Source organism: Lepisosteus oculatus, chromosome 28 (genome assembly GCF_040954835.1).
Source record: "Lepisosteus oculatus isolate fLepOcu1 chromosome 28, fLepOcu1.hap2, whole genome shotgun sequence".
Classification (NCBI taxonomy): Eukaryota; Metazoa; Chordata; class Actinopteri; order Semionotiformes; family Lepisosteidae; genus Lepisosteus; species Lepisosteus oculatus.
Genome location: NC_090723.1, coordinates 521,045 through 536,937, shown reverse-complemented (window position 1 = coordinate 536,937; position 15,893 = coordinate 521,045). Strand labels below are relative to the sequence as shown.

The 15,893-nt window shown below is 46.8% G+C and overlaps 1 protein-coding gene and 1 long non-coding RNA gene across 12 annotated transcripts; one reads left to right on the top strand and one right to left on the bottom strand.

The window, feature by feature from the left end:
- Positions 1–5,471: 5,471 nt before the first annotated feature.
- phospho1 (phosphoethanolamine/phosphocholine phosphatase 1) lies at positions 5,472–12,175 on the bottom strand. Of its 11 annotated transcripts, none has more exons than XM_015362038.2 (4): positions 11,930–12,175; positions 11,334–11,400; positions 8,625–8,955; positions 5,472–6,774 (listed from the first exon to the last, which is right to left on the bottom strand). In XM_015362038.2, exon 4 carries the CDS (start codon positions 6,648–6,650, stop codon positions 5,823–5,825), a length of 828 nt encoding a protein of 275 aa, XP_015217524.1. In that variant the 5' UTR covers positions 6,651–6,774; positions 8,625–8,955; positions 11,334–11,400; positions 11,930–12,175; the 3' UTR covers positions 5,472–5,822. The 11 variants fall into 11 exon arrangements, 10 of the variants coding, with proteins under 10 accessions (XP_015217524.1, XP_015217527.1, XP_015217519.2 ...); XM_015362041.2 differs by lacking the exon at positions 8,625–8,955 and adding an exon at positions 9,940–10,019 and having other exon boundaries at positions 11,930–12,016; XM_015362033.2 differs by lacking the exons at positions 8,625–8,955; positions 11,930–12,175 and adding exons at positions 9,940–10,019; positions 11,610–11,859.
- A 427-nt stretch (positions 12,176–12,602) lies between these two features.
- On the top strand, positions 12,603–15,463 carry LOC138225489 (uncharacterized). The gene is made up of 2 exons (XR_011183922.1): positions 12,603–12,692; positions 13,918–15,463. It is a non-coding gene; the product is annotated as an uncharacterized lncRNA (long non-coding RNA).
- Positions 15,464–15,893: the final 430 nt, after the last annotated feature.

The following is a 15,893-nucleotide window of genomic DNA, read 5'->3' as shown; positions in this document are numbered from 1 at the left end:
CCCTGCTATCCACTGGGAAGGGCGGTGACGTCACCACTCTGGTAAGCCAACTCTCGCAAGCAATGGAGGCCGTATGCGTTACATTATATGAACTATATATGTTGGAGTTTATTAGCTTGTTAACAAAAAAAATACTTTGTTTGGTTGCAGGTTGTTCATGTTCTTTTGGATTTTGTCTACTCAGCCCCTTTAAGGATTAAATAGCGGCTCCCTGATTACTACTGAGAACACGATTAAATGGTCTAAGTGGCAGTTACATCATCACAAAGAAAAAGAGAAAATGCTTAACACCGTTTTCATGTTACTAATGAAAACTTCTAGGGCTTGACTTGGAACAGTGTGAGTAAAATTACAAAGAACAGAAGAGTTATTTTACAGAATTAAGAATTCGAAGAGGCGACGGTGCAGTGGTGAGCAATTCTCCCACTCTGCACTGCAGCCCTGGGTTTAAATTCCTGGGGAGCGATCTGCGTGGTGTTTGTATATTCACCCTTGGTCTGCGTGGGTGAAGAGGCCCGTCTGTGCTCTCCTGCAGTGCATTCATGTCCTCTGGATCACTGACTGGTGGCATCAGCACAGAGTGGTGTAAAAACCATGAGAAGTTAAGGGGTGGGCAGTCCAGCAGGCTGCCATGTTGGTCTGTGTCCAGAGGAGCTCTTGCCCAGGCAAGACGGGAGGAGGAGGAGATACCTCCATGATGACTTCTGTAGCTCACCACTGCGTGTGTTGGTGGTATAGTGGTGAGCAAAGGTTCGATGCCTGGCCACCGCATCGCCAAACGTTTTCAAATGCAATTGAGAGCTGTTGAAAACTGTCATGAACCTAGGAATGCAGCTAGCTCACCACTGCAGGGTCATCCTTCACTGACGACACAATATTCCAGCACCACAACACACATCCTCATGCTGCTCATGGGACAACAGCATTCTCATTACATGAAGGCAGCTGCAACCCACTGAATATCCTCGGAATAAACAGTGAAACCCAACCAGAGGACACATGTGGGAACTATGCGGAATTTTATACCAAGAACAAGAGGCAAAGGATTGTGGGAGTATGAAACTGGCTTCTTTCAAGAAGGACTGATAAATATTTATATTCCTAAACAACAGGGAGTTTCAAAAACCTCATAATTGTTTAATCAGACCCATGAACAAAAGTAAGCCCAGTGAACTATTTCAGAGTAATTCTTCAGAATAAACAGTGAAACTTAAACTGGGTGATTCAAGTGCAAATCACATGAAAAACTGGAAAAGGAGGCATTTATTTACATAAAGGGGCCATGTTGTTGAAGTAAATGCCCTGTTTTTTTTTAAGACATTCCTGAACGAGATCCTTGAATCAATTAGCTACTCACTATCAAATGGGACAGACAAGCATGTGCTTTTTACGGGCTCTGTGAGAGGATAGAGGCAGAATCCCACAGCAACCTAGCAGAAGAGGTTAAAGGGGTCATTAAAGAGGACATCCTAAATGGAGTTTCCTTTCTTGTTAAAGGACAGAGCTGGTTCATGAGAGTTGTGCTGCTGGAATTTGTTTTGGAAAGTCACAGATAGAGACATGTGCTGAGAGAGAACACTGTAAGACATGTTCCTTGGGATTTTTTATTATAACGGTGTTTTTTTTATGTGTCCTTTGTCGGGACTTATTTTTCTTTTTCTTTCTTTTAAAATTAGACAGTGATACCTTATAGCAATACCACATAGATGATACCTCTGTAATATTCCAGTATCAGAATAAAAACTGCAATTATGTGGTCTACATACAGTAGTTTATTCAAACCTTTATTGAACTGTAGCTCTTCTCTGAATCCAAAAACTTGTGTGCTGACGAGGGTCTGAGCACCTTTAAATTGTCACTGTTGGGAGAAGTATTTCTCCTCTGGCGTAGTGGTGGACCAGCGACAGGATTTTGAAGAGGGGTTAGGAGACGTGGAGCAGGAACTGAAACCCTGCAGTTTGGTGTCACCATGGCTGACAGGAGTGGAGCATGGTGGGGAGTAGAGAGATGTTTGGGGAACTAAGTATTGTGAGTGCAGACAGGCTTGTGGGGCCCCGCGGCACTACAAAGGCAGATAGGCTACAATTTAACGTTTTTCGGATTTTCATGGTTTGTGGGTGTGGCGTTTCACCGGGCATCCCTTGCCTGATGACACTTCTACTCATAGCATTAGAAAGGTTTGTGAATGAGTCCCAAGGGGAATAACAACTTGTTTTGTGGCCATATATTTCATGTGAATTGTGAGTTTTCCTGGACAAACTCTGGCTGCCGTCCATCTGAGTCTGGAACAGAGAGCCCTGTGGGGCTGAGTGACAAAAACTGAAACCCTCCCAAACAACAGCTTCAGTCTTAATAAGGAAACTAGAATTAAAATGAAAAAAATCACCACAGCAATAACATAAGATAGGGGTAAACGCTCAATTTGGGGTGATGTCATTAGGTGAGTCCCTCATGGATATGAACTGGGACCACTGCTTTTTCTAATTGATATCAATGACTTGGATTCTGATCTCATTAGCAGGCTGAATTTGTTGGCCAGGAGTATATCTGGTTGCTTGTATCTGAACTGATTCCAGAGCAGCAGTGTGAACAAATGTCTGCAAAATATTTTAAACAAGGTCTTTCTAGTGCATTGTTTAATTTTACTCTAACACACTTTATTTACATTCCCCACTTTTCTCTACATATCCTAACATTTTGTTCCCATTTTTTATTCCATATTGCTTGGAAGATAAAATGACACGTCAACAAAAACAACTAAATGTACTGTAAATGTGCTTTGTCAGCTGTTTGCCCAGTCCTGAATTGATCAAAATCTTTTTGAATTTGAATAAACTGAGTAGTTTAAGCAGACGTGGCTAGAGGTTCTTGGCCATGAAGGACATTTCTAAATTTAAAAATGATTAAGAGATTTTAAAAAAGTTTTTGTTTGTAAGGTCTGCCATTCCGGCTGTGAAATCATCTCTCTCATTTCCTGAAGCACAAGATACATTTCAAAATTTCTCAATCCAGTTCATAAGTGCTCCAAATAAATGACACCAATCATTTTTGAAAACTACTTGGGGGAAGGGGAGTCACTTTATTTTTTTTGTTTACACTTCAATTCTCTCTGTATTCAAATCTTTGAGCTTCCAAAGAAAATAAGAAGCAAAGGCTTTTTCTGGGAGCAAGAATTTACGGGAACACAACCTCTGTTGCAAACTGTGTGGCAACACTAAGCTGACTTCCTGTATGGGAACCTGCTGCCTGGTAACAGTGACTGTGCAAGGAGGATGTTATTTTACAAATTAGCAATTACCACAGCCATGGATTGGAACTGCAGGTGACAGAGAGTTAAGACCACATCTGAGAACGCTGCAGTGGGCGGGACGGAGAGTGGTCAGGATTGCCACTGGCGGAGACTTGCCAATGACAGCAGTCAAGGGTATTGCCAGGTAACTCTCTGCAACATGAGTCTGAAGTACAGGGACACATTTCCTAACACAGCGATTCCCAATCCTGATTCTGGGGGAGCCCTCTGTCTTCCGTTTTCTGGTGCGCTTTCCACCAGTTCTCAGAAATGTTGTTGGGGTTTGTAATTGTATCAACCCTGCGGCACTTTCTGTGGCAGAACTCCCCTCATCTGTTTTTTTCAGCTGAAATGAATGAGCTTTCCTTCAGCTGAAGGAAAACGTGAAACGTGCGCTCTAGGATTGTCATTCCCACCCTTGTCTGCTCATCACCAGACACTCCCCTATTAAATTGTTCCAGTCAGATATAAGCAAGTCTTAGCAAGCTGAGAAGAGACATAACTTTTTGCATAATTCTGCACAAAATTTGCATATGCTGACAGAAATAATGTACTTTAACTAGGGTATTCATGAGGCCAAGGACAGAATGATAATGAAACTGTAAACAAGCAGTTAGCACTGGTAATTAAGGGCCCAGCTGGAAAGGAAATTAGCAGGTACAGGACTGAGAACCACTGCCCTAATATACACGTTTATTTAAACCTTTATTGAACTGTAGCTAAAAGTTGTTTTAGCACGAAAGCCTGTGTGCATCATCATTAACTGTCAATATAGATTAAACAAAAACGAAAGATCTGTGCAAGTTTCACCATTTTCATTATGAACAGGAGGGAATGAAAACACCAGGACACTGTAACACTCCTGGAGTTGTGCTGATTGTACAGGATATTGAAAAGGATATTTATTTTAAATTTTACTAATTTTTAAATGAATAACTTTCCTAATCTATTCACTCCAGTAATCAATAGCTTGTGATCCTTCCTTTGGTTTTAAAATCCCGAGACCTTCAGGCTTCATAGACACTTCAGGGTCTCGTGATGGGTGTTCCACCACTCCTCCACGCTGAATCTCTCCAGCTCTGATTTTCTCTCTTTAGCTCCTTCTTGTTTTATCACAACCTTAGTAACCAATCAGGAATATAGATCTCTTTAACTATTTGAATTTGATACAGTATTTGTCTTTGTCATTGTCCTTTTGTAAAGCGCATCTGCAGCTGACCTCCAGTTTCCTCACAGGAGATGCTGATTTTTGGCTGAAATACACTGAATCCATCTGTTCCTCAGTTCAGACCAAGACACAAGGACCAGAGGATGTAAAACAACTCTAAAGCAGAACAGATTTGTTTAGCAGAAGGGACAGCATTTATTTTCAACATGAGCGTCTTTTTTCACTGCTGGTGAAAGTGCCTGAACACTATTTGTTCTCCTTGTTGCTTCAATCGGTCCCATTGGACTGGAGATCCAATTAGTTGCTCTTTGGCAAGTTTATGTTTTTTCTCTTTGTGCTGTCATGGAGCACTCCACACACACAGGTCAACTTGAATGGTGGTTTTGAGGCTGTCCGAATTCTCTGATGAAGCTCAGTTGCTGTCCCTGTGTCATGGTGAAAGTGTGGCAGAATTGTTGGAAAATGCCGCACAGATTCACTGTAGTAAACTAAGTAAAAGACACTGACCTCAGTGCTGACAGTAGTGATGTCTTATTATTATTATTATTATAACCTTTTCCCTATATCACTCATAACCAGTGTGAGAAGGCAGGAGGTACAGACAAAATGGAAATTCCTGTCTGAACTACATTCCCTTTGGTGGGGAATGACATCCTCAGTCACCTGACTGATTGGTGTAAGCAAATAGGTCACGTAACAGTTTGAAAACCAGGAAGCTGAGACTTCCAGCTTTGGTCGTTATCTGCTACCTGGGAAACAACGCAGATTCTCTGTTGTGTAAGCTGTACCAGAGGGAGGGAGAAAGACTCAAGCATGGACTTGACTGACAGGCTGACTGATGGGAATGTTTTGAGTCTTGAAGGTTTTAGAGGAAGAGACACAGCCCAGCTGCTGATTGAACACGTCTCATGAGAAGCTTGAACAGCTTAGGCTTTTGTTTGTGTTTTGGAGTTTTGCTGGTATTCAGTTGTCTCTCAAGTTAACCAAAAGAGCACTATCTCTTTACCTCGCAGCTATTTTGAGTCTCTTTTATTAACATTGCTGTTTGACAGCCTGCTCCAGGGCCTTTCACACCCAATTAACAAAATATGCAGTTAAGAGCTCTATCACTGTCAGAGGTTTGGGGGGGGCTGGAAAAAATTAAAAGCAAACATATCATGGTTACATCACAATGCAAAAACAGAACTTGCATAAGAACGTGTTTTTTCTTGTTTTAATTAGTAACAGACTTTTTTTTCCTGGGTTGATAAAATCAGGAACACTTTGGTCCAAAATGCTTTTATAAAAACGCCGCCATTGATCCTAAAGTGCTTGGTTTTCCTTGAGCCGGGGCCTGGCGAGAGCAGCCCCCCCCCACGCCCGCTTTCACCTGCCCAGCAGCTTCTTCAGGCAGGCGGTGATGCCCTCCCCGCTCTGCCAGGGCACCGCGGCGGCCTGGAAGACGCCCGGCTGGTTGCGCTGCGTCTCGCAGATGAGCCGGTGCATGGGGTAGTCCCGGCGGGGGAAGGCCGTGTCGCCCTTGCCCAGCACCGCCGAGGGGCAGAAGTCGTTGGCTCCGTCGCCCACGTAGAAGACCCTCTCGAAGGGCCGGCCGCCGCGCTCCTCCGCCCGCCGCGCCAGGTACTCGCGCACGATCTTGCGCTTGCACATGTTGGCGGGGCAGCGGGGGCAGGAGTGGGAGTGGTAGGGCTGCAGGACCAGGTGGCCCCGGGCGTCGAAGCTGGCTGGGTTGCTGATGATCAGGCGGAAGAGCTGGTGGGCGCCGGCCGCCCGCAGCCAGGTCTCGATGAAGTAGACGTTGGCGTCGGACACCAGGACCATCTCAAAGAGGTCCTGGTTGGACCTGAGGAACTGGAAGACGGCCGGGATGCCGGGGGAGGCGGGAATCTTCTCGATGACGGCGCGGATGGCCTCCTCGCGCACGCCCTGCTCGCCCATGTAGGCCAGCACCCGCTGCATGTACTCGTTGTAGTGGCCTTCGCGGTACGTCTCGCGCAGCCAGCCCGGCAGCGCCTGCCCTGGGGCGGCCCGCACCACCACGTCGTCGCTGTTCTCGTCCACGATGGTCTCGTCGAAGTCGAAGAAGATCAGGAAGCGCTTGGCGCCGGGACCCGCCATGTCCGCGGCCGGCTCTTCCTCTCCTGGGGCGGGAGGGGGAGGGACAAAACAGCATTTAAACACAGAGTCCCTCATGGCCGCCTGCTGCCCCTCTCCTTCCAACTGCCTCCGCCTGGTCCCGGACAGCAAGGAAACTCCGGACACAAACCGCAATCTGGTCAATCTGGCAAACTTAAGCACCAAATAGGAAGGAGGAGAACTAGAATGATAAAAGAAAAAGAAAAACAAAACTTTTAGTTAGAATACACAGTTCGCACCTAAAACTCATCCTGCAATGCAGTGTGATTTAGACAGGAGCTATACTCTTATCCACCCGTTTTCTCACCGGCTCTTCACACTCGGGGTCACAGGGAAGCCGCCCATAAATACTCTTATGTGTATCTTCATTTTTGTGATTTGGTCTCATTTCCAAGCTTACTTTTTAAAAAAGCATTATCACTAATTAATGGTGATTATAAAGAACAAAGAAGAACATAGTATGAAATGAACCTGTCGATAAACTGGTATTACATGGCTTTTCTGAGCCTATGATCTCCAGGGAGACAATAAAACTCAGGAGGTGTGTTTGTGTAACTGTTGGCTGCTGGGTGTGACCAAACCCAGCTGGGCTCAGCACAGGAGCCACGAATAAATGTAGGAAGGGGGTTCTTTAAAAAAAAAGCAATAAGAGCACAAACCAGGGAAACAAAGGCTTTGCAAGTCAACTGAGCCTTTTGACAGTCAAACACACCTGCCCTTTCTTGCCAGTTGAGCAGCATTCATATAAACGCTTAAGATAACTTGGCAAAACTACAGGGCAGTGTAGCATAGTGGTTAATTCTCTTAACAGGTGGGTCGCTACCCTGTCATAACAAGTCCCTGCTGCAGATCTGCTGTTTTACTTCAAGTGAGTCCACTTCTGCACAGGCCCAATGAGGTGAAGTGACTCTGGTATGGAAACTACCTACTGAGAAGTCTGACTAGCAGTGTGGCTCAGGACAGCTGGAATACCTCCTGCTTAGATAGGCAGCCCAATCATGCAGCCACAAGCACTCCCACACCCAGGTGGAATTCTGCAGTGCGTGCTCAAGGCATCATGGTATGATTGGGCTGGTGCATGAGCATCTGTGGCAGTCAGGTCCTAAGAGGCACAAGGATGGCTCTACCTGAGCAAGCGTCCAGTGTCTGTGATTGGTATCGCACCGCTGTACACATTACTGCTGTCTGCTCATTGTAATACAGCATGCATCATGTTCTAGAACAGGACTGCTGCGGACACAGCACCAAGGTCCAGTTCTCTCTCCCTGCCAACTAAATAATAGGACACGCCAGACCTCCCAGCTTCCTGTTGATTCCGGGCTGTAAATTTCCCTCTCTGCCCCTCTGAGGTCTGGCTTTCAGTCATAACTAAATAAAGGATCCTCCAAGAGTGCTCCCTGTCAGCAAAACAGCCTTTACATTTTCCTCTTCCAGAAATGGACAAACTATCAATCTGTGGCCCAATGTGATGCACAAGGGTACAATTAGAAAACAAACCACTCAAGTACTGTAATTAAAGATTCATCAGGTGATCTGTGAGGGACAAAGCAAAACATGATTAAACGTATGACTGAAACGAAGAGCTTTCAGTGTCAACTCAGTCGAACCTCGAGGTCCTGTTTTTTTATCGTTCATTAAAGAGATTTCTGCTGTTTTAGGAAATAGGGAGAAGACTGTAGGAAAGCCTACATATTCCATTCAGGAAGGCCTGAAGCCCACGAAATACAGGGTCATCAAGTAATCCTCTGAATAAGACCTGAAATCAACACCCAGACTGTCCAGACTGATCCCAGTCTGTCACGATTGGCTCAATGAGAAGTCAGTGCAGACACCAGAGGTACTGCGGCACACAGCCAATGTGCGCAAATAACGGGCTGTTTGCTTCAGTGCACTTTCCTCTGAACTTCACGCCTGAGGTCAGAACAGGAAGAGCAATGCTGAGTATACACTGCAATTAAACACCATAAAACTGAATTCGTTGTGTATGCAAATGCCCCTGACGTACACACACAGAGGGCAGACTGAACCTACAGAGGTAACAGGTGTGCCTGTCTGCAGGTTTTTATTGCTGGTCAGGTATCCTGCAATGCCTGTTGCAGTCCAGCAGCTTGCTGGCTGAGGGACAGGAAATTGTTCGGATTGCTCTGCAATCCCGTCCACTTCCCATCACCCTAGGGAGCACAGCTGGGAAACTGCAAAGGAAAAAATCGGCAGCAGTAGATGATGACAGGGCAGCCCCTCGCAGGAGAAAAGAGGGTCCCTGGACTTCATGTAAGTCCAGCCCACACTGGTCACTCTGTTGCTTCAGTAAAAGCTTGAGGCATCATCCATTATTCAGGGTGGGAAAAGCTTTGAATTCCACCTGAAAACAGAAATCAGTTCTACTGTGACACTGCCCTCTCTCTGGGCCACCCCGCCCTCCGTTGACACAGTACTCTCAAGATCCTTCTCTGAACTACATTTCTCAGAAACCTGTGGGGGGGAATGACCTGCCATCCTTTCATCTGTCCAAGTGGTGTAAGACAACAGTCACATGACCGCTTCTAAACCAGGAACTGGAGGCGTCTAGCACTGGTTTTTATTGCTTTCTGGGGATGCAAGCTGCACCAGAGGGACAGAAGCATCTGACTGACTGACAAACAAGAACTTTGCTAAGCAGCTGGTAAAGAGCTTTGCTGCCCAGCTACTGGTAGGGAGGGACTGAACACATTGAAGGAGAATCTCAAAGCTTTTCAAATATGTTACTGGAGATAGCAGTTTTCTTTTGTCTCTCGTTGTAAATAGAAGAGCACTATTTCTTTAGATCATTGCTGTTTCGAGTGTCTATTTTTCCTTGACCTACCTATCAACTATCCTAATTGACATTCCACTCCAGGGTGTGTCACTTTCACCCCATGTACTGTAAAATAATAAACTTACTAGAAAGAAACACAAGGTAAAATAATAAGCAAACGTAAAACAAAATATATTGAAGATAGAACTTCATTTAAATAGAAACAGAACATTGTTTAAATATCCATATTGTCCCAGTATCCTTCTTCTATAGGGTAGTTAGTGAATAAAAGAAGAAATGCAGGTTAAATAAGTATTAATTACAGTCTGTTCCTATACCAGCCTGAATACAAGTAATTCACATAAGTTAAATAATAACACAGCCCCACTGATTAAAGAATATTGAGCAACAACTTCTTCTGTCTTCAACAGTTTGCTGGGAACAACAGGCACAAGCTTATCAGAGAAAGGCGTTTTTAAACAAACTAACTCACACAAAACACAGAAACTGATATTTACAACAGATGCTAACCCTCTCCCACTAAAGTCCTAATATTGGACCAGTCCAAGGCACCTGAATGTGGAGAGACATCTTACTGGGACGGACGGGTCTGCTTTCGGAAAACGTCTAATCCTCCAACCTCTGAAGTGACACTGAAGAGAAGACAATCCTAACAATGCAGCCGAACAAACAGGAGATCGAACAGGCGCTCCGGTCTATTTCCAGGGACTCCTGTACTGTTCCCCACTGTCCATCTTTTGTATATTAAATTGTCACATCTTACGGAGGTTTCCAGCCTGACAGCCACATGGTCTCTGCTTAAAGTATTTAGGTACTGTATGTAACTAAATAACTGCCTGCACAGTGCACACAGCTCAGTTACCACTGCGTCTTCCATTTCAGCCCGAGAAGACGTCCTGTTCTTGGGCAAGGGGCACTAATGAATATGGGCACTTAAATACTCCTCACACACGACATCTTCAATAAAGGTAAGGATTTCAGACTTTTAATTTGGTTGTTTCATGCAATATATTATGACAAATACTTACAAATGTAAAACATTTTGAATATACATATTTGACTAAATATGACAACTGACTACAACCGAAATAGTGGTAACTGGAGAGCATTTTGGGACCTACTTGACCTGCTGCTGGCCCTCTACAGCCTCAATGCAGATTGAATCAGCTGCTCTTTCAATGATTTTCTTTCTGACAGGATAAGCGGATCGGTTCTCTGCGAGTTTCCAGACGGACCGAGTTTCGCGGGACAGCGGCATGTTCTTGCTTTCAACCCAGACACAGGCGCGCAGGCGATTGCCCTGCAGGGGGCGCTCTCTTCTCCGCCAACCTCAGTTCAGTGTTAAAAAGATCGCTAAATCTAAATGTCATGATGTTCTGCCACCGTATCCCACCCCACACGGCCAGAACTGAAAGTATAACATGACAGACAGCTCGTCTCTGCTAGCCAAAGTTCACTGCCTTGTTAAGTTAAGGGGGCGCGCACACGCAGGGGGTGAGCTCTGTCGTTGTGGAAGTGAGGTGTGCTGTTGGCATGAGCCTGATGCTACCTTTCCATGTGTACAGCGTGAATGTATGCAGGGTCTTGGGATGAAATAGCGCCATTAACAAGGCAATCTCCAGGGAGACAGCAGGCAGCAGGAGAGCTTTCTCCCTGACAGCGTTAGAATAATGTGGCTGTGCCGTGGCAAGACGCGGGTTAACAACAGCAGAGTTCACATCTTTTACCGAAAAGAAATTAGGAATGCGCTTCGCTGGCTGTCAAAACGCCACGGGTCAGATGATGAAATCTGTATCGGCATCAAAGTGCAATAAATGAACAGTGTCTGAGGATTTATTTATAAAGTTACGTTTCCATGCGCAATATCTCAACTTTTTTTGGGGGGGGGGACTGGGTGGGGGGTGTTGGTTATTATTAATTAATTAAAATAAATACCACCAACTGACCGTTTCGCTGGGGTATTCCGCAATTGTATTGGCGTTTCTTATCCTCTGTGACAGCGGTCCCGCTAATCTGTAGGACATACAAGAAAAAAATAACAAGCCGTCAAATTATAAAAATAACAGCGTTTAGTGCACATCCCAGCGAGTTACAAAACATTAAACGTGAGGTAGTGTCGCAACCAAAACCGTAGAAAGTATGTGGAAGAGATATATATACACCCACGGAGCTGGACGTATTATGTTCAAGGGCACACTACTGTATCACTGCGGTGAACTCACACAGAGCCCGGGACGTGTCCCCTGTCCTCTGTGAACTGTCCTGCTCCGCGACACCTGGACTTCAGTTCAAGGACAATCTGGACGAGCATTACATACCCTTCAGGGTAATGACACTTATTTGTTTTTAATTAACACCGGGCAAAATTACTGTCCTGCGTTCGGACTTCAGGCTGTTTACAGCACGTCTCTGCATTTGGTCAACAAGTTTATTTTTAGTCGCCTGCCTGCATTTTCCCCCGTTCACACCCAGTGCCCACGTTAACGGACAGCAAAACGAAGGGAGGGTAAAGAAGAAAAAATAGATGTTACACAATAATTACCGGCTCTCCGAAGGCTCTGGGCAAAGTGCATTCCGGGCAGCTGCGGTATTAACACAGCGGAGCAGGCTCAGGGCTGGAGGGCTGCCAGAAACTCAGAATCGCCGTGCATGCTCCGGCTGCTTCGCCGTCCGATGCCAGTCTCGGTCCCCTTCATCAGTGTGTCCCCCCGGGTCGCCCAGCGGCAGCGCTGACACCCATTCCTGTGATTCGGGTAATTTTCCGCTCGGATCAGCGCCTCTCTGCCCATTTAAAGGGCTGCCAAGCCAGGACAAGACATCCTTGTGACGTCACTTGCCGGCATCCAATGGAGACCGCCCCTTTGCGGAGATTAAAGGGACCCGGGCGGCGAGCGGGGGCTCCCCGGCGGGGAGGCGCTCGGGCCGCCCGTGGGAGACCGAGGCGAGACGCCGGAGCGCCACGGCTGCATTCGGGAGAACCGAAGAAAGTTGACGGGGAAGAGCGGAGACCCCGCAGGGAGGTGGGTTTTGCGATGGCAGCTGCAAAAGGAAAGTTTCGCGTACGTGTAAAACAACGAGGCTCCTGCATACGAGTCTATCTGCTGTAACAAGACCGTCGGTTCGGCACAGAAATGAAAGCGGTGCTATCGCAAAAGGAGGGCGCTCTCTCCATCCTGGCTGCCCGTGTGCTGAACAGCGATAAGGCGCAGAGATGACAGCCACACGCTGCTGCTTACGACCCGACCCTGAGGAAGTCAGCTCGCAGTGCCACCGAACAATTATCAGGCAAAGCAGAATCCAAGCAGGTGTGTTTTTAGTCCTAAATGCACACTGTTTCACACAAAACAAGGGGGGCTTGAGGGGTCACGGTGCTCACTTCAGTTCCTGGGGGGCTGTCTGTGTGGAGTTCATGGGTTCTCCCTGTGTTTGCGTAGGTTTCCTCCAGGGCCTCCAGTTTCCTCCCCAAAACATAGTGGCAGGTTAATCGGCTCCTGGAAACATTGGCCCTGGTGTGTGTGTGTCCGTGTGTGTGTGTCCGTGTCCTGTCCAGACCTACCCCACCTTGCGCCCCCTGCGTGCCAGGACAGGCTCCGGCTCTGCACTGGAGGAGTGGGTGGAAGCAGCTCTCCAGCTAGATTTGTAAAGGGATCCTCTCAGCTGAGGGAGCCGAGGGGCAGACTCCTCCTTCCTGTGGCCTTTCTTCCTCTCCTGCGTTCATTCTTCCCACCTCCTGCACTAGGGCTCAGCAGCTGCAGGTGGTGCCGTCCCTCGTCACGCCAGGACGCTTCTTCAGCCAGGGCGGTGTTCATCTGCTGCCGGCTCGAACACCTGGGGGGGAGATTTGCAGACCCATTAACTAGGATACGAGATGGACTCAGCGGTGGTTTACAGTGATTTACGGGAGGAGCCCATGACGCAGAGACCACTGGCGCTGCACCTGCACCACGTGACACTGTGGCACTTGGGCCGGCAGCTGTGTTTCTGTGTCGCAGCCCCTGGTCCTGCCGGGGCGCAGGGGCGCAGGGCTGGTCCACTGGCTCCCAGACGCCTCTAATTAACGGCCACGCCCTGCTATTTAAAGCCCTGGCTGCATGAGGCTGTGGAAGGAGGCTGGGCAGCCGGCCTGCACTGCGAACGCACTGCAGATATCTGTGCATCCAACACAGAGGCCCTGCCAACACCCAGGCAGGAGGGCCCAGCTCGCTTTACGCAGGGGGGATCCAGGGGCTCCACTTTCATATCCTACCACTACCCCCACAACCCCTTCCACCCATGAAGTGCCCCAGAACTGCCCCGCTCAGGCACCCTGGCTGGCTTCCCTCACGCGGCTCTGACAGAGCCTGCTTGTGGCACTTCAGATAATGAGCTGTGACACCTAGCAGAACTCAGAACTGTGTGCACACAAATGGGCCCAGACCTGTCAGATTTCCAACTAGTTCACCTAAAGCTGATGACCTTTTTATCCTTTGTGCTGTGGAAGCCATACGATTGTCATCTCTGTGAAAATGAACCATAACGTTTTCAGCATAGGGAGCCTCTGCTTACACAGCCCACGGGAAGTTGGAGTACAGAGCTTGCAGAGGAGTCATCATGAAGGCATGATGAGAATCCAGCCCAGTGTCCTGTTCCTGACTGTGCATTACCGTCACATAACAGAATGTCTGTCTCTATTTCACATTGACAAAGGATCTTGCCAGCAGTAAAACCTATCTAAACATAGACCACAGCAGTGATCCTCCTTGACAATACTGCACGCTCACAGGCTCATGGGAATTCACAGGGGCCACTGTTGGGCAGCCTCCCATACCTGTGAAATACAGTCTGAGCTCACTAACCACTCAGCCCAGACTCAGGGCAGCAAACCTGGGGCTTGGGACTCAACCTGCCTTCAGAAACACCGCCTGTGCTCCCTGCCCCCACTCAGGAGAAGATACCTCATATCGCCTTTTGGAAATTTTCATTGACCAATCAGATCATAGTTTTCTAGGGAGAATGTATGAATGGATCTGCCCCTGCATGAGGTTACTCCAGTTTAGGAATCAAATGGTGCCAAGTTGCTATTTGAATGGAAAACTGCTACAAGTAAAACTGGAAAAGGCATGTGTTAATTACTCCTCTAGAAGAATGTAGCAGGTTCTTTCACAAAACCAGTTTAAGAGTTTAAAGTCGTGTTTTTTTTATTCTTGTGATTTTTAACCACTTTTCAGAAACCACCATAGGAATAATTGAATATTAAACCAATGCAATTGTATTCAGAAGGGAAGGAACTGATGAGACAGCAAGTTCTGAGCTTGTGCTGCGCCTAGGTCACCTGTCCGAATGGGCTTCTGAGCAGCCCAGCATGTTGCAACAACACGTTGTTTTACGAGACGTCAAGTACATGCTGTTCAGCTACTGGGACACTGGGAGGGGATCAAGGCACTGCTCTCACCTGATACCCCAGAGCATTTTCCCTCTGAACACTCTCTTACCAGGAACCCTGCCCATTTCATTCTGGGCAGATCCCTTACACAAGTCGGACATTTCACAAAGCTGAGGGCTGCACGTCCCGGACATGCTCTGTGAGAATATACATCGCACTTCTCATGGCAGGTGGGTCCCGAGGGACTCCTGCTGTAAATCCTGCTGACCACAGCGCAGGAGGAATCCTGGAGTTTGGACTATATATAGAAATCAAGACTGTTACTCAACAGCCGATGCCTGCAGGCCATCTCCACAGCTCTTAGTTAATGCACTGAGGTGAAAGGGTTCAGTTGACAACGAGGAGACTAATAAGCAGCAGATCAGGGCTTCTTTTGACTGATACAGAAATGCTGGTTTTTATTCTCTAGATTAATAGCAAGAAAAATGACAAAACAGTTTTCCTGTGCACAGTATAATAGGTGTGACACAGCTGTTTAACAACTGGACTAATTGATGTAATTGTACCCAACTGCAGGTCTTCTGGCCTGAAACATCCGAGATCCCTGTACAGCCTGTAGATGCGACAGATGGAACCATGTGCATTTGTTCCATTTTTAAAGCTTCTCAGAATACAAAACAGTAAATAAAATGATTCTGTTACAGAAGCAAAGAACGAATGGATTACTGTTTGATATCCTGATCTTGGTGAGAAAAGACGTGTTTTAAAACCTAGTGTGAGAAGGCACTATGTTCAGAGAAGATGACTACATTTCCCAGAAAGCTGGGGGGGGAGATGACCGGCCATCCTCAGTCACATGACACTTGGTGGATGTTTAAAAGCCAGGAAGCTGAGGCTTCCAGTATCAATCAACACCACTAGAGACATCAAGTGAGAAACTAAAAGAGAGCTAAGGCTTTTGTTGTGTGATTTTGGCTAATTGGTTCCCCTTACAGTATAAATAAAAGAGCCTTACAGCTGTTTTTCTGTGTACATTTTACCTAGACCTGCCTCTCAGTGTTGATGTATATGGCATCCTACTCCAGGGTGCATCATATAGTGACAGTGGGATGAAAAGGGCATCCAAGTTATCACTATGAAGGAG

Excerpts from the sequence above, each read along its gene's own strand:
- phospho1 (XM_015362033.2), bottom strand. The coding sequence starts at position 11,698 with ATGCTCGTCCAGATTGTCCTTGAACTGAAGTCCAGGTGTCGCGGAGCA. Across the intron at positions 11,401-11,609 it reads GGACACGTCCCGGGCTCTGT|ATTAGCGGGACCGCTGTCAC; the intron begins GTGAGTTCACCG and ends TATGTCCTACAG. Across the intron at positions 6,775-9,939 it reads AGATGTCTCTCCACATTCAG|TTCTCCTCCTTCCTATTTGG; the intron begins GTGCCTTGGACT and ends TTATCATTCTAG.